Source organism: Canis lupus, chromosome 27 (genome assembly GCF_011100685.1).
Source record: "Canis lupus familiaris isolate Mischka breed German Shepherd chromosome 27, alternate assembly UU_Cfam_GSD_1.0, whole genome shotgun sequence".
Classification (NCBI taxonomy): domain Eukaryota; kingdom Metazoa; phylum Chordata; class Mammalia; order Carnivora; family Canidae; genus Canis; species Canis lupus.
In genome coordinates this window covers 39,927,052-39,945,293 of record NC_049248.1, presented here as the reverse complement: position 1 = coordinate 39,945,293, position 18,242 = coordinate 39,927,052, and the positions used below count along the sequence as shown (strand labels likewise).

General features: G+C 43.6%; 2 protein-coding genes across 8 annotated transcripts in view; one reads left to right on the top strand and one right to left on the bottom strand.

Moving 5' to 3' along the window:
- Positions 1-15,193, bottom strand: part of PFKM (phosphofructokinase, muscle) — a 44,830-nt gene extending 29,637 nt beyond the window's left edge. The window contains exons 1-3 of one of the 4 annotated variants that reach the window (XM_038577468.1): positions 13,874-14,192; positions 12,597-12,691; positions 11,830-11,952 (exon numbers count right to left, since the gene is read on the bottom strand). In XM_038577468.1, coding sequence (XP_038433396.1) covers positions 11,830-11,952; positions 12,597-12,678 — 205 coding nt within the window. In that variant the 5' untranslated portion in view covers positions 12,679-12,691; positions 13,874-14,192. Of the gene's footprint in view, positions 1-11,829; positions 11,953-12,596; positions 12,692-13,873; positions 14,193-15,068 lie in introns of those variants that run through there. The other 3 variants (XM_038577469.1, XM_038577467.1, XM_038577473.1) reach the window with 3 other exon arrangements.
- SENP1 (SUMO specific peptidase 1) overlaps positions 14,826-18,242 on the top strand; it is a 54,967-nt gene continuing 51,550 nt past the window's right edge. For 2 of the 4 annotated variants that reach the window (XM_038577475.1, XM_038577474.1), the window contains exon 1: positions 14,826-15,131. In XM_038577475.1, coding sequence (XP_038433403.1) covers positions 15,035-15,131 — 97 coding nt within the window. In that variant the 5' untranslated portion in view covers positions 14,826-15,034. Of the gene's footprint in view, positions 15,132-16,431; positions 16,732-18,242 lie in introns of all 4 variants that reach the window. The other 2 variants (XM_038577477.1, XM_038577476.1) reach the window with 2 other exon arrangements.

The window sequence follows — 18,242 nt, the reverse complement described above, 5'->3', positions numbered from 1 at the left end:
ACAAATTTTGCCAAGTTGTGTTTTCATTTTCATTTAGTTCAAAATGTTTTTTAAATTTCCCTTAAGATTTCTTCTCTGATTTATGTGTGTTTTATGTGTTGTTAAATCCTTACATATTTGGGTGTTTTCCAGTTATCTTTCTGTTACTGATTTCTAGTTTAATTCCATTGTGGTCTGAGAGCAGACATTGTAGGATTTCTGTTCTTTTAGTTAAGGTGTATTTGATGCCCCAGAATGTGGTCATTCATTTCACTCACTTATAAACATACATAAACATATACAGCTGATCCTTGAACAACACTGGTTTAAATTATGCAGGTCCACTTATATGGAGATTTTTTTTTACAGTACTGTAATTGTATTTCTTTTCCTCATGATTTTCTTAATAGTATTATCTTTTCTGTAGCTTCCTTTATTGTGAGGATACAGCATATAATACATATAACATACAAAATATGTGTCAATCAACTGTTTATGATATTGATAAGATTTCCAGGCAACAGTAGGCTATTAATAGTTAAATTTGGGGGGAATCAAAAGTTATACATGGATTTTCTTTTTTTTTAAACAGTGATCATCCTTTTTATTTTTTTTTAATTTTTTTTTTTATTTATGATAGTCACAGAGAGAGAGAGAGAGGCAGAGACATAGGCAGAGGGAGAAGCAGGCTCCATGCACCAGGAGCCCAATGTGGGATTCAATCCCGGGTCTCCAGGATCATGCCCTGGGCCAAAGGCAGGCGCCAAACCGCTGCGCCACCCAGGGATCCTGTATGTGGATTTTCAACTGTGCCCTTAACACTCACATTGTTCAAGAGTAAGCTGTATAGATATGATATGTATATGAGTTTACATAATTAAATATATTGTTGCTATTATTACTTTAAACAACTTATTATCTGCTAGATTAACTAGAAACAAGAAAAATAAAAGTTTTTACTTTATCTTCATGTTTTCATTTTTTGATGTTCTTCCTTTCTTTACATAGATCCAAGTTTCTGACCCATGTTATGTTCCTTCTTTTTAAAGAGCTTCTTTAACATTTCTTGCAAGGCAGGTCTACTGGCAACAAATTTCTTCAAATTGTCTGAGAAAGTCTATTTCTTCACTTTTATTTTTTTATTATTTTTATTATTTTTTATTTTTTTATATATATATTTTTTATATTTCTTCACTTTTAAAGGATAATTTTTCAGGGTACAGAATTTTAGGTTGGTGACATTTTCTCTTAACATTTCAAATGTTTCATTCCATGTTCTTCTTGGTTGCGTGGTTCCAGAGAAGTCGAATGTAATTTTTATCTTTGTTCTTCTATAGGTAAGGTGTTTTTTCCCCTGGCTTCTTTTGCTACTTTATCTTTGATTTGCTGTAATTTGAAAATGATATGTCTAGGTGTAGGGGGTTTTGTCTTTATTTTTAGCATAAATGTCTGAGCTTCCTAAGTCTGTGGTTTGATGTCTGACACTAATTTGGAGAAACTCTCAGTCATTATTGTTCCAAATATTTCTTCTGTTCCTTTATCTCTTTCTTTCCTCCATTTGGTATTCCTAATTTGTGTATATTACATCTATTGTAGATGTCCCAGAGTCCTTGGGTATTCTGTTTTCTTCAGTATTTTCTTTTCTTTTTGGTTTTTGAGATTTTATTGATAAATTCTGTAGTTTAGAGTCTCTCCTCAGCAATGTCCAGTGTACTAATTAATACCAAAGGCATTCTTCATATCTGTTACAGTGATTGTTTGTTCTTTATCTCTGGCATTTCTTTTTTGCTCTTTTTTAGGATTTCCATCTGTCTGCTTATATTGCCCCTCTGTTTTGCATGCTATTTTATTCATTAGAGTCCTCAACACATTATTCATAGGTGTTTAAAATCCCTAGTCTGCTAATGCCCTGCTATGTTTGGTTCTGATGTTTGCTCCGTCTCTTCAAATTGTATTTTTTGTCTTTTTATATGCCTTGTAATTTTTTCCTGATAGCCAGACATGAGGTAATGGGTAAAAGGAAGTACTGTAAATTGCCCTTCAGTAATGTGGTGGAAAGATGCGGTGAGGAGAGGAAGCATTCTATAGTCCAATGATTAGATTTCAATCTCTGCCCCTAGACTGTGAACTTGACAAGAGTTTCTCAGGTTTTTCTCCCTAGGTAGTTCTAGAAAGGCTAGAGTGGACTGGAGTTGGGTATTTATCTCCCTCAAGTGGGTTAGACTCTGAGAATACCCCATTAAGTTAGGCACTGGTTAATTAGTTTCCTGTGAAGGCGGGGCTTGTTAACAAGAAAGGAATGCTCTGTTGTATTCCAAACAGGTCCTTTTCTTCTCCCCGTTTTGGAAGCCCTAGGGGGGGTTTCTTTGATATTTACTGTGAGAATCCGGTTGAGCTCCTGAAAGGAAATCTCACAATATTGTGGAGACTCCCTTTGACTGGACCCCCTGCAGTTTTTAACTCTCAGAATGGTCTACGCTGAGCCTTCAGCAACTTGTTAATTACAGTTCAGGTTTTCCTACAGCATCACTGGTTCCAAGAATATTCCCATTCATGGGTCTCTGCTCTAGTAAGCCGTGAGGAACTGTACTTGCCGGTCTGTCTCTCCAACTTTGGGGCTAGCAGTTTGCCCTTTCTTATGGATCCAGGAATTGTTAATTTTTCAGTCTTTTCACTTACTCATTGCTAGGATGGAGTGGTGACTTGTAAGCTACTTAGGAGGAACTCTTAAGTCCAAATTATACACTTGAAATGGGTGAATTTTATATGTGAATTATATCTCAATAAAGATGTTAAAGAGTTTTGGAAAAGGAAAAGTTGGAAAAGCTTCCCACAACATTCTAGAAGTTAGAAACTCTAACAGGTTGAAATTTGAGAGGCAATCTATTCTTTACCCCCTTCTACACAGTATCAACTTTTTAAAAAGATTTTAAAGTAATCTCTACAACCAATGTGGGACTCAATTTGCAACCCCAAGATCAAGAGTCACATGCTCTACCAGCTGAGCCAGCCAGGGTCCCCTACCCAAAACCAACTCTTTTTTTTTCAGCAGCAGATATTATTTTTTATTTAAATTCAATTAATTAACACATAATGTGTTATTAGTTTCAGAGGTAGAGATCAGTGATTCATCAGTCTTATTTTTTTCCAAGATTTATTTATTTATTTGTTCATGATAGACACAGAGAGAGAAAGAGAGGCAGAGACATAGGCAGAGGGAGAAGCAGGCTCCATGCCAGGAGCCCGACGCGGGACTCCATCCCGGGACTCCAGGATTGCGCCCTGGGCCAAAGGCAGGCGCTAAACCCCTGAGCCACCCAGGGATCCCCCATCAGTCTTATATAATACCCAGTGCTCATTGCGTCATTTGTCCTCCTTACTGTCCATCACCCAGTTACTCTAACCCCCCATACTCCTCCCCTCCAGCAACCCTCAGTTTGTTTCCTATGATTAAGAGTCTGTTACGGTTTGTCTCCCTCTCTGATTTCATCTTATTTATGATCCTGTTTTGTTTCTTAAATTCCACATATGAGTGAGATCGTATGATAATTGTCTTTCTCTGATTGACTTATTTCTGTTTTTTTTTTTAAAGATTTTATTTATTTATTCATGAGAGACACAGAGAGAGAGGCAGAGACATAAACAGAGAGAGAAGCAGGCTCCATGCAGGGAGCCCTATGTGGGACTCAATCCTGGGACCCTGGGATCACGTCCTGGGCCGAAGGCAGGACTGAGCCATCCAGGCATCCCATTATTGGCTTATTTTGCTTAGCATAATACCCTCTAGTTCCATCCACATTTTGCAAATGGCAAGATTTAATTTTTTTTGTGGGTTGAGTAGTTTCCATTGTGTGTGTGTGTATGTGTGTGTGTGTATATATATATATATATATATATATATATGTGTGTGTGTGTGTGTAATCTTCTTTATCCATTTATCTGTCAATGGACATCTGTTTCCATAAGTTTGGCTATTGTGGACATTGCTACTATAAACATTGGGATGCAAGTATCCCTTTGGATCACAACATTTATGTCCTTTGGGTAAATACTTAGTAGTGCAATTGTGGGCCATAGAGTAGCTCTATTTTAAACTTTTTGAGGAACTCCATACTATTTTCCAGAGTGGCTGCACCAGCTTGCATTCCCACCAACAGTGCAAAAGGGTTCCCCTTTCTCCACATCTTTGCCGACTTCTGTCATTTCCTGACTTGTTAATTTTAGCCATTCTCACTGGTGTGAGGTAGTTATCTCATCATGGTTTTGATTTATATTTCCCTGATGCTAAATGATGTTGAGCATTTTTCCAGTGTCTTTTGGCCATTTGTATGTCTTCTTTGGAGAAATGTCTGTTCATGTCTTCTGCCCATTTCTTGATTGGATTATTAATTTTTTGGGTGTTGAGTTTGATAAGTTGTTTATAGATTTTGGATACTAGCCCATTATCTGATAAGACATTTGCAAATATCTTCTCCCATTCTGTCGGTTCTCTTTTGGTTTTGTGAACTGTTTCCTTTGCTATGCAAGAGATTTTTATCTTGGTGAAGTCTAAATAGTTCATTTTTGCCTTTGTTTTCCTTACCTTTGGAGACTTGTCTAGCAAGAAGTTGTTTTGAGATCACAGAGGTTTGCTACCTGTGTTCTCCTTTAGGATTTTGATGGATTCCTGCCTCACATTTAGGTCTTTCATCCATTTTGAGTCTATTTTTTGTGTATGGTATAAGGAAATGGTCCAGTTTCACTCTTCTGCATGTGGCTCAAAGCCAACTCTTAAATATTCGTTGAAAGGGTTCTTAATGAATAATTGCATTAATCAGTCTACCTTAATTAGGTGAAAGCAAGGAAATGTCACTGTTACTCATAGCCTTATTCATAGACACTTGATCCTTTAGATTCCTTTTTGTGTCCAGGGATCAGTCATCTGGAGTTCCTGGAAAACTATATAAGCAGAAATCAAGGAAATATCTCAAAAGGCACTTTGGAAACCTTCAGGTCAGTTGGGAGTGAGAGTTCCAGAAAAGAAGAATTTTCTCAGAAGTACTTAGGCCTTGCTTATGTCATCTTAGTACTATCTCCAAACTTGAAGATGTTATTTTCTGAGAATTAAACTAGTAAAAACCAACACAAAACAGAGACAGCTGATGGAAGAAAAACATCATGTTAAGAAAAGCCATAAATAAGAATCTTTATAAGAATCATAGGAAATCTCTATTCATTACTAATTCATACATTCAATAAATATTTATTGAGGACTCATTATGTGCCAGTCACTGTACCAGGTACTGAGTTATAATAAACTCTCATGGAGTTTAAAATCTAGAGGGACTGAGCCCGGTGGCTCAGTGGTTTAGCGCCGCCTTCAGCCCAGGGCCTGATCCTGGAGACCTGGGATCGAGTCCTACGTCGGTCTCCCTGCATGGAGCTGCTTCTCCCTCTGCCTGTGTCTCTGCCTCTCTCTCTCTCTCTCTCTTTCTCTCTCCTTCTCTCTCTCCCTCTCCGTGTCTCTCATTATTAAATAAAATCTTTTTTAAAAATCCACTATTTCTTCTATCTTGTACTATCTGGTGATGGTCTTCCTGTTTTCAGCATGTCAGGAGAAGCCAATATGCACAGAGAAAAGCCAAATAATATCTCACCTTATATGTGATACCCTGGTACCAAACAATAAAAGATGTATTCTATATATTGATCTTCAGAGTACAGACAAGTATTTAGAAGGTCCTCTTGGACTTCCCAGAGCTCTCCAGATATCAGTTAGCTATTAAAGTATTGGCATGGAGTCCAGGCAAAGAATAAATGCAAAAATTATAGTTATTATAAAAGAAGGTATTCTGGAGGGTAGAAGTGTCAGATGTTTAAATATAATTCTGTAGGGACGCCTGGGTGGCTCAGCGGTTGAGTGCCTCCCTTTGACCCAGGGTGTGATCCCAGATTGAGTCCCACATTGGGCTCCCTGCATGGGGCATGCTTCTCTCTCTGCCTGTGTCTCTGCCTCTCTCTGTGTGTGTCTCTTTATTTATGAATAAATAAATAAAATCTTTTTAAAAAATAAATATAATTCTGTAGCAGCTAGACAGGAAGAGAACTTCGGTAAACCAGTTGAGGTATTCTAAAGTACCTGGTTCATAATGTTCAAACCATTAGCCTTCTTAAGTAGTGGATAGGTAAATGAAGATACAGAAAGCTTTGAACAGTACCCTCTAAATCAGGATAAAGCTAGACATTATTGCCAGGAAGCCTAGTAGTTCATGATGACAGAAAATCTCTTTAACAATGATTACTTAAGGCTGGCACAGATGGGAGACAATAAAGAGGATGATGTATGCCATATTCATGAGCCCATTCACTACTACAAGGATGGTCATGACTATGGAATGGGTACAGATCTGTATTTAGACCACTGTGATGAGATGATGAAGATGATGTTACTGATGCTAGTAATAGTGTACCAGGACATTTAGGAGAAGTAGGCATGGCAGTCATCCTCGTGTGACTCCAACCCAAGAGAATAGGAGATAGCATACTATAGGTATTTCCCCTGCTCTGTGGGGAGCCTGCTTCTGCCCCTCACCTGCTTGTGTTCTCTCTCTCTCTCAAATAAATAAAATCTTTAAAATATAAGCAAATGAGTCAAATATCAGTTAGAGCTTTGAAGAAAAAGAAAGCAGAGCAAAGAAGCTGAGCGACAAAGGTGCTATCTTAAATAGGGTGGACGGAAAAATCTTGATGATACTCTAGGAAGAGGTTTGAACAAATGAGTGAGAAAACCATGCTTCCCTTTGAAGGGAGAGCTTTCAAATAGAAAGAATAGCAAATACAAAGGTCCTGAAGCAGGAACAGGATAGGAGTGTCACACCAGAGGATCATCAAGATTTCCTTTGGACTAGAATCAGAACTCTAAATGGGCTACAACAACTTGGTGGGTTGATGTGAAACATGCTATTAGGAATGAACTTCTGAGTTAAAAAAAAATGTCTTGTTCTCTCACTTCTACACAGATCCTGGATCTCATCTAGCCATTTGCTGACGATAATCTGCTTTCCTCCAACAGAATAGAAGCTCCATAAGGATAGACCCAGGCCATGGGCATAAACCCATTCATTGTCTGCACTGAGAGTCACCTTTAGCTCTGGCTGGCATTGGATGACCCCTGGAGACAGAGAAGCCTCCACTAGCCATTAATATTAATGTTTCTGACATAGAGCACTGGCTAAGACCATGGTTCCCAGTTCCAGTCTAGCAGTTTCAGCATCATCTGGATACTTGTAAGAAATGCAAATTCTTGGGTCCTATCTAGAACCTACTAAATCAGAAACTCAGAGGTAGGGGATTAGCAAAGTGATTTAATAAGCCCTCTGGGTGATTCCGATGCACAGTAAGTATGAGAATGATTTTTGCAAGTTGTGGAGGTCCAAGAACACCATCACTTGAAAAATAAATTTGCATGCCCAGAAGACTTAGATGACTTCTATGAAGTCACTTTCACCCATTAGGATCAAGTTCTTGGGAAAGCTGGCTCAAGAAAGAGGGTACAGGTAACAAGACCCCTACTATAGGTTGAAGGTTCCACCTTCAAGTCTTGATTAGGGCAAAGGAAAACAAACTCTTCTGCTGAGGTCTGTAGCCTCAAGCTTGGACCAGGTAAACATTTTCTCTCCTTAAAGAAGCAAGCTTTGGGGGAATATCAGAATAGAGAAGACAAATAATAATTACGTAAGATAATCTGGGAGTCTTCCACTTCAGATCTGCTAACACTTCATCAAGCATAATGTGAGAAGTTCAGCTGTTTAGTAAGTACATAATCCAAGGACTATACTTTTAGTCTCTTAAATACATTTCCCAGGGATCCCTGGGTGGCTCAGCGGTTTGGTGCCTGTCTTTGGCCCAGCGTGTGATCCTGGAATCCTGGGATCGAGTCCCACATCGGGCTTCCTGCATGGAGCCTGCTCCTCCTCTGTCTGTGTCTCTGCCTCTCTCTGTCTCTCGTGAATAAATAAAATCTTTAAAAAATAAGAATAAAAAAAATACATTTCCCTGGATTGACTGAGAGGCAATTTGATAGGGGAACAACACAGAGTAGGGTGGCCAAAGGGGATGCATAAGATTATCTCTATTAACCAATGGAAGATGAAAAAAGTGTTCCGGAAGTTTACTGGTGTCCTTGCATATTTGACTGAAAGAAGAGCACCTGAAAGTCTATTTTCTTACTCAATGATCTTCCCAATTGAGTTGACATTTGAAGAGCCCTGAAAGTTTCAGGTCCATGAAAAATCAAATTCTCTGGAGCTAGTTCTGAAAGGTTGGGATCAGATCAATGTTGAATGGCAACTAGGTTGAGATTAAGACAATCTTTACAGAGGCAGAACTCCCATTGATTTTCCTTCAACAATAGAACAGGTCTTGGGTCACTTATAACATGGCATCTATATATGGAGAATCTTGTTTCTGCTGCAGAAAACAAGTACATTGGCTTGGAAGAAACCTGGGCTATGGGGAGCAATCACCTCCATGTATCAGTTGCATTCACAGTGTTGGAGAAACATTGCATCCTGGTCTGCATAAACCAGGATGAGTGGTTTTGACAGTCCTACTGTCAAAGGAACAGAATGGTCCTCAGAACCGGGCAATGCTAGTAACAGATCGCCCAAATGAAGTATGAAATATGGTAGTAAGGTCTTATGCTTCCAGGGAGAAGTGGTAACACAGGGGACAGATGGGTGTAACACTACTATCTTGGTGCACTCCCTCATTTGCAGCATGATAAGTAGTCATCTCAGGATTCCTGGATTGCCAAGGCCAGTTGTCCATTAGTGGTTAAGAGAGGTGTGTACAGAGGAGAAGCTCTGGGCCTAGCAGGAGGTTGGATCTGCTGGATCAGAGCCTGACCCACAGAGCTATTGCCGTCCCTGAGCCTTTGTGCTGGATGTCTGTCTCACGCTCTGGGCTCTCCTGGAATTCTAACCGCAAAGGTTAGGGGCTTAGGTGACACACTCCTTTGCTGTGTCCCAGGCCAGGACCAAATGGCTTCCTTGGGTTGGGAACTGATCCCCCATAGGCCAGAAACATACACAAATGCACACTGTGGGGCCTGCCTCATCACAGTACAAGCAGAGCTGGTCTATTCTAAGGGACAGGGAGTCTGAGAAGATAGTAACAGCAGCTGCTTCTCCACCAAGTGTGAAATTAGAAATGTGTTCCATTTTCCATCAGGATTAGAGGTCAGCTTGTCCACACACAGCCTCATGTGGACTGCCTAGGGATTCTTCAGGCTGATAGCAGCAGAGGGACACAGGCTAGGGGTTTGGGGTACTGTGGCATCGGTAGCTCTGGGCTCACCCTGCCAACCATGCTGTTTGATGGCATGACTTTCTCACTCATGCTCTGCATGGAGAGGAGCCAGGCAGTGGCATTTCCAATCCCGTCAGAGCACATAATCTCTCTTGCCAAGTCATCCTCAACCCAGGAGCCAGATCCTGTCACTCTTCAGTGAGTTCTCACAGCTCAGGAATGGTAAGACCTAGAAGGCACAGCATGATTTGGCTCTTACACTATCTTTATAGTTCACTCCCCAGCTACTCTTCTCTCACCCAAGTTGTACTGGCCTTCTCTGCTCCTCCAATGAGCCAAACTCCTTCTCACTTTTTTTAAAGATTTCATTTATTTATTCATGAAAGACACAGAGAGGTAGAGACACAAGCTGAGGAAGAGCAGGCTCCCTGCAGGGAGCCCGGTGTGGGACTCGATCCCAGGACTAGGGGATCACACTCTGAGCCACAGGCAGATGCTCAATTGCTGAGGCACCTAGGCGTCCCCAAACTCTCAATTCAGATCCTACTGTCCTTCCCAAAAAGCTCTTCTTTCCCCTTTTCCTGGCTGATACATACTCCTTTTTCAGGTCTTCCTTAGAAATGGTTTTTCCAACTTTTCACGTCTGCTTACTTACCGTGTATTTATACTCTAATTATGTGATATTATTTTCACTCTACTAGCATCATTCTAATGATCTGTGTGTGATGATCTGATTGCCATCTTACTCCCACAGGGCTATAAACTTGATGACAGTAAGCAATGTACTTGTTTGCTGCTCTATTCCTAGTGCCAACTACAGTGCCTGACACAGTATGTGCTCAACCAATTTTCTTGGAAGGAGTAAGGAGGGAGGTAGAGAGGAAGAAAGAAAAGGAGGAAGGGAAGAGGGAAGACAGGAAAGAAGGGAGGCAGGCAGGGAGAAAGGCAGAAAAGGAGGAACAGAGGTCCCAATGGGACTAATTGGGAAGACATTTGATTCTCCATCTCTAGTGGGAAAGCTGGAAGGGTTCACTGTAACTCCTACCTGAGTCCTCAGTGTTTAAAGGCAGAAGTTAACATCAGAATTTTGTTTGTGGGATACTGTTGAATTCAAACCACAGAAAAGGCACCAAATAGATCAGAGCTAAGGAGTTCTGAGGTGAGTATTAGGTATAGAGCAACACGAGAATGGGAAAAGCAGGGAAGATAGGGCAAATAAGAAATAGTCTATTCAAATTCAAGGAACTGTGGGACAGGGGCACAAGCTAGGCTTATTTCTTGTAACTAGCAGCTATTTATGGATGGGCAAAGCAAGTGTGATTAAAGGGACACCGACTACACACAGTTGTCATAGGGACACCGACTACACAGTTGTCATATAGATATATATTGCTCCAATATCTTAATAAGTTGGTATTCTTGTGTATAAACCATTTTCTTGTGAGCATGATTAACTCTAGGTTCACTAAAATGAGACTAAATTAAGCTATAGTTTGTGCATCACGAAGCTTAGGACTTTGCGATGGTGCCCTGTCAGAGTGAACGCTTGCCTAAGGGGTGGTCAGCTGCTCCCTCCCTTTCCTGCCTCTCCATGGCATCCTCTTTTGAAATTCAACATTTTGAACAAAAGCTATCACCCCCCCCCCCCATCTTATGTTATCACCTTCTGATCACAGGCCCCTGGGGGAAAGGGAAAGTGTCTAGCTCATCATCTCATGTACTATCGTAGAGGAGATGTACTGCTATTGAAGTGTGATGACTGAATAGTAACTGCTTGAAAAAATGATTGAATAAGGATTGCTATAAATTTCACAGGTACTGAGACTGATGACGCCAATGAATTGGTTTGCATCTTGAGGAAGACCACTTTTGACTTGAATTTCTTCCTCAAATATGAGCAGTTGGGACTCAGTAAGGCATTTTCAAACTGGCAACTATTAGAAAAATGACAAAGTTATGTTCTTTAATGTAATTTTTACAATGTCTCTATCATTTCTAGCATGTTATTGGGCACAACAGTGGGAACTCAAGAAATGTTTGCAATGAATGGACTCCAACACAGATGTATTTCAGTTGAGAGGAAATGGGGAGATGTTTCCAACATTCCATACAAATTATTTACAAGTTAAACACTATTTGAAACATACAGGAGAAATTTGTTATTAAATGGATTCCTAAGGTGAGTATATTTTACAATATTTGGAATCACTTTGTAATATAATAACTCCTTTGTGTAATCCATTTTTTGTTTCATATTTTTATACATCAAGTTTGCTGGTAATAGGATAAACTAGATTAGTGCCTTATAGGCATGAGAAAGCCAACTGAATGGCTACTGATTAAATTGAGCTGTTTTTCATAGAAAGCACTGTCCCTCTTTCTATAGTTTCCCAGGTGATCTCCTACTCTCTCTCTGTCTCCCTCATCCCCCCCCCCACACAAATTTTCTCCTCTGTGTTTTAATTCATATTTCAAATTTGGTAGTTGTATCCTAATTTATAATGTATGCATAAACTTCATTTTCCACCTTTCCCCACCCCCTTGCTTAACCACATGCCTCACCATTTTTCAAAATAGGTATGCCTTCCTTGGTGGTTGGATCATCCACAGCATGTAGATGCTTCAAGTCGTCTGTCTCAGGTGGTGGCTTTTGTATGAGCATGCTGGAAGTTGAAGCTTCCCGAGCTGAGAAGCAATATCTCTAGGTCACCCTCAAGGTGGGACCCAGGGAAGAGAGTCTTACTTATTCTCTTTCATTTCCTCTGTAACTCTCAGCTGTCCAGGGCCTTTTCCCCCCATAATCCATTGAAAAATTAGAGAAGCGATGACCCCTCTCAACAACTATCTTACCTTAAAAAAGGTTCTATTCCTTTGACATAAATGAGAGAAAAGCAGAACATGTAACTAGCTACTCCGAGTGTGTGGTGGAATAGAAAGCAATTTTTCTTGGGACACTAGGTTATAGGTCTTAGAGTGTCGATTACAGTTGTAACAAGGACTCCTGACAGACGGGCCCACAAAAGACAGAGAAGTCAACTACCTGCTCACATGCTATAAATCCTGTTCTTCCTCAACTCCCAGGTCCATCCTTCTTACCTGCCTGGGCTGCCTGGGCCTACTCCCACACATCAGGCCAAAATCTCGCCTGATACTCGTATGAGGAAGAGACATGACTCAGAGGTAAATATTTTACTACAGTGGAGATGGAACGGATGAAGTCAGTTGGCCCCTAACACCTACATTTAGACCAATAAGTGTCTCGTCTTGCCTTGAAACTCCCTGCAAGAGAACCCATCTGTCCTTGGAGTGTGATCAGGAGACCATGGTACCTGTGCTCTGAGGAGTCCTGACTAACCCGCGAGACTCAATCACACACATGAAAAATTTCAGATGAAATTCCTCTTTACGCATGGCTGTATTTCTCCTAGAAATAGAGATGCAATTTAATCCATATGAACAGATCTGTGGAACGATGGAGTTGGGACAAAACGGTCATGGGTCAGGTATTGCCCCGTCCTGAAGGCCTTGGGACATGACCACATAAAATATCAGCACAGGAAGTGGTACAAATAATATACTTTTATGCATTTGACAGGGCAAGAGCTCCTGGATTCAGTGAGCATCTAGGTAAAAGGTGGCCCTCCCCCCGCCCCCCCCCCAGGCTCCCCTGCTCTAAGACTGCGCTCAGACCTGGGAGGTTTCACAAGGGTTTCTCTGGGATGCCCCGGTGGCCCAGCGGTTTAGCGCCTCCATTGGGCCCAGGCTGCGACCCTGGAGACCTGGGATCTAGTCCCACATTGGGCTCCCTGCAGGGAGCCTGCTTCTCCCTCTGCCTCTCTCAAATAAATGAATAAAAAAAAAAAAATTTTTTTTTTTTTTAAAAGCATTTCTCCAAGACTCCTAGATTCTAGGGTCAAGAGGCCAAGCTGAAGGACTTGGTAAAAAGTCTGAATGAACTAACATATTTCTCCCCATTATTTCCTTTTTAAAAGCAGGGCTGGGGGCGGGGGCAGCCCGGGTGGCGCAGCGGATTAGCGCCGCCTTCAGCCCAGGGCGTGACCTTGGAGACCCGGAATCGAGGCCCGCGTCGGGCTCCCTGTGGGGAGCCTGCTTCTCCCTCTGCCTGCGTCTCTGCCTCTATCTCTGTGACTCTCATGAATAAATACATAAATAAAATCTCACGGGCTACACGTCAGTCACCTCAGCCACCTCAGCCAGAGGGCCACCACCTGGGCCATTCAGTCCTTCACAGGGTGACCGACACCTGTGTCTCCGGCGGACTCTGCCCAGTAGCTCCCCTCACACCTCTGCCCAGGTTTCAAACTCCCTCAGAGTCGTGCAAAGTTCTCCATGTTTCCGGAGCCTGACCTAAGCTAATCCTAAAAAAAAAAAAAAAAAAAATGCTGCCTTTTTTTTTTTTCGCCCCCCTTTTTCCTTTTTCCCAATGGCCATTCGAGCATAACGTGACGTAAAAGCGTACAGGACTGCAAGTTAGGAAACTTGTGTCGTCGCCCCACATTTGCCATGCCCTTGGCGACTGTGGGAGAGGACGTGCCCCTCCCTGAAACGGTTCGCCTCGCCCGCTTCCCACAGCTACTGTAAGCACCACCGTTGCGTGAGTCTCCGTGAAACCCGATGCAGCGCTCGCTCCGGCTCTCAGGTCTGCGTCCGTCCCGGGGGCCGCACGTTCCCGCCGACCGCGGGCGGGCCACGGCGGAAAGCTGCCATGGAAACCAGAGCGAAAGCAAAAATCGCCCAGCGGAACCAGAAGACGGCGCGCCAGGGGCTCGAGGGAACAGAAAACAGCGAAGGACGACGGCTGCACTAACAGTAACCCCGAGAACGGGAACGGGAACGAGAAAAACCCCCCAAACTGAAAGGGGGACAGGGGAACTCTGCCTTCAGCCTTGGGCGCTGCTCGGGCCTGGCCGCACTGCGCAGGCGTTCCCCGGGTCCTCAACTCTGCTCTTTGACCTCCCGCCCCCTCCTCCCCCTTCCCCTCCCCCGCCCCCTCCGCCGCCGCCGCAGCTGCAGCCACCGGGCGGCTCTTCCGGTGCTGTGGAGGCTGTTCCGGTTCGCGGCGGTTCCCGGGTTTTGCGTTCCGCGCCCGGCCGGAAACCCCTTCGCATAGCAGCCGGTTCCGGTTCGGTGAGTGGCGGCGGGAAGCTGGGGGAGGGGTGAGGATGGAGGGAGCCTGGGCCGGGAGGCAGCGCCGGGCCGGGCCCAGCGGGCTGGGCTGGGCCGGGCGGAAGCGGGGAGGGCCGTGGGGCCGGCGCTCTTTCCTCCGCCCCGCCCCCTGGGACCCCCTCCCCTCCCCCCCGCGCTCCGCGGGCCGCGATCCGGCGGGCGGCCGTTAAGTCGGCTTCCCGAGGCCGCTCCCTCAAGGCCCCTTTCTCCTGGGCCGGGGAGAGGCCCGACTCCCCGCTCCCGCCCTCCTCAGCGCCGTGACCTCGCGCCCCGCATCCCGGGGAGCTGTGCGGGGGAGAAAGGCCGGCCGGGATCCGGGGGCGCCCCCGCCCGGGCCGGGGCTCGTGTCGCGGGGGGGGGGGGGTGGGGGGGGGCGCCGCGCGGCGGGAAGCTCCGCTCTCCCGGACACCTGCTTCCCCTCCCGCCTCCCTCGAGACCTCGGTGGCCCTTCTCTCGACTACTTCTGCGTCTCGCGTAAACATTCCTCCAACTCTCTTACTCTGCGGTGTCCTCCCCCGAGGTGGGATGACCGCTTAGTGTCGCCACCGGACAGACACGGCCGGACGCCCCCGCCCGGGCTATGAGAACCCCGGTGCCCGCCGCGGTCCGCTTACCTGGCTCATCGCCTCCGGGTAATTCCCCCCGAACCGTCTCTCAGCGCGATCCCTCCTGGACAGGTGCCCGGCTTGTCTTGAGCTTGGTGATTTCTGTTTATCGGTGCCTCTGCAGTATTTTCCCTATCTTGTGTGCAAGGACTTAAGCTCCTTTATCACTTTGGAGTCAGCCTTTATTATTAAGGCCATTTCATCCCACGCTGGGCACACTTGGGTGGGGGTGGGGGTGGGGGTGGGGGTGGGGATGCCCGTGAAGTTTATCATGGAGCCTTCTTTCCCCAGGCTGCCCACCTATTTGACTGAGGGCCTTTGTTCTAATTGGATGGCGCGGGTGCAGTAGGATCCCATCGGCTCCTAAATCTTCGTCCTGTGCAGGGATGACTGTGCTGAGCGCTCCTGCTGAAAGACAGGTTCCCCTGCCTTTGAAATTACAGTCCCCGCGAAGCCTTGAGCATCTCTCTTCACGGTCCCTTCCAACTTAGAGATCTTCCAACTTAGAGATCCCTTCTCTCCGCCCCCCACCCCCGCCTCCCCTCCCCAGTCCCATTTTGGAAGCCTCATTCCCTCCCCCCCCTTTTTTTTTAATCTTGGGAAGTCTCTTTTTTTTTTTTTTTTTTGCCCAATTCCCATTGATTATCCCGCCTGCAAACACGGTCTTCTATGTCACCCGTCAGCGGAGTTAAATCTGGAGGGAGCAGAATGGATTAAAAAACAGGTTCTCCCACTTCGGGCTAAGGTGATGTAACCCTCTGACTACTGCTTTGAAAAGTCTCTTCCTCTCCTTCACGGGACTCCCACGCCTCCTGCCAGCTGCACCAGCTTTACTTTTCTTGCTAGGAGTGATCTGTTGATGGATCCGGTTTCCCCCTTTCCCCCTACCCCCAGGACACAGTGAGTGTTTGCAGCAGCAGCAGGGACCGGTTCTTGACTCATCTTCGTGTGCCTAGTGCCTCGCGTGTAACTGGCGCACACGGAATGTCCGTGTCCTGGAGAGGTGGAATGCTTAGTGTTTTAAGGCGCTTGAGTGTTAAGGCGTTAGTCTAAGTGGGAGAGATTATAGACACAAATAGGAGAGACCCGGACACACGATGATATGCTGCAAACTGTATCATACACACAGAGTTGAGATCACTTCCACGCCCTTCTCGTATCATAAATTATTCTAACCACATTTGGTCCTGGATAAAGCCAATTGCCTCTCCTCAGTCTGTATACTTTCTAGTAACTAGCCATCGTAACTGTAAACATTCTCTTTTATAACCACTTCTTCGCCTGTAAGATTATACGTGTTTTGCTATACCTGTTACATTCTGATACTGTCAGGACTTGGCCATCTTTTTTTTTTTTTCTCTCTCTCTTTCAGATTTCCTAATATTTTGTGTTCAGCTATTAACTTGACTTCACCTGAACACCTGTAACAGCTTATATTCCTTCAGTAAATTAATGACCAGTGCAAACCGGGAACCGTTATTAGGATACTTTTCTTAAAATGGAAACATTCTTAGGCTCGCGGGAATTTGGTGGCATCAGAGTTTCCAGATCCAGCATTTCATGTTGAGTCTTGGAGCAAAATATCTCTACTTCTAATGTAAATGCAAGTGGCAAAAAGAAAGTAACATAAGCACATGGAAGAAGCTGGGTGTATTTGTATTAAAATGTAAATGTGAGTCTTTTAATTATTAAAATTGTGAAACAGCGTGGAATCCCCCATGACCATCCCCCAGAGAATTACTTTCATTTTGCCAAAGTGTATGAATCCTTGATGAAGATCTGTTATAGGATACTAAGTTTTGTGGTGTTTGTTGAAAACACATTTGCTTGGGAGTTAAGGTGCCCTGGATTTTTATCTTTCTTTGCCCCCATCTATGTGATTCCAGGCAAATCACTTAACCCGTCTGGACATAGTCTGTAAAATTCTTTAATTTCTTGCTTCCTTCCCTCTACGTCTATCTTAACAATACAAAGGAAGTAACATGGGACTGTTCTACTAGGCACCACACTTTTAAATTGGCATTCTCCTTAAATCAAGAAAAAAGGCTAGTGAGGACACGTATGAAATAGCCTAAAGAGGTGAAATGAGAAAAAGCCACTGCTAGTTTACTGGTTGATGGGATATTTTTCCCCTTAATGTGGAACCCAGGGAATTCTTCATTTAAAATGGAAGAAGGGGAAAAAAATAACCTGGAGAATTTCCAAATAGAAGCCTTTTGTTAAGTTGAGCATTTGGAAACGTACTTGAAGCCTAAATATAAGGCTTAAGTTATTTAGGAATCCTCCCCAACGAGGCTCGTAATCAGATGATTACTCTGCTTAGTCTGTAGCTATGCCAAGAAAAGCTCAAGCCGGCTTTCTTTGTGTGTTATTGCGCTCATAAGGAATACCTATTATCATTATCTGGTCTCATTAGTGGATTGAAGCCCTGATACTGGTATTGATAAAGTTGATGATAAATGAAAGTTGATGAAGTGCTCAATCTTCTTAAAAATATAAGATTATGATTATAGTAAGTGTGAGTATTACCATCCCTAGTTTCCTCTTAGATGTGCCAAGAAGCTTATGTGCCAATGGTATGTTTATTATCCGAGTTCCAAGTAGTTAGGTTTTTAAATTCCTTTTGGGGGCGGGGGCGGATTAGGTACATCAGAGGAAAAAATAATTTCATGTAGGCAAAAGGACTTTGGTTTGTAACAGTTTGATTAATGATGGGAGAAAAAGTACAACTGAGAAGTATTCCTTGATTGTTCTTAGAATATCAGTAGCTTTATGTTTGGCCGCTGACTAAAACATATGGAAGAGAAGTCTAATGGGATCACCCTAAGATCTATTACTTGTTTATAAAATGGTTTAGCATGTGGTAATACAGCAGTGGGTTGCAAAGAATTTCTAGGTTGTAATTTCAGTGCAGTCCCTGACTAACTTTATGAGCATATGCAAATTAATCTCCAAAGGGTTGGCACTCCCAACTCCTTGATGTAATAGTCTGTGATTCTAGGAGTAGTCCATAATTGCTGTTTAATATAACTCAGGGTTCAGAAATGTTTGGAATCGCCTCCTCTAGTTTTAGTTTCTATTCTCTTCCATCAAGTCATCTCTCCTTATTACCACCTTATAGTTTTCTCTACAAAGAACACAAATGTCACTTGGGAGTGACTTCCTGTTCTATAATTATATGCA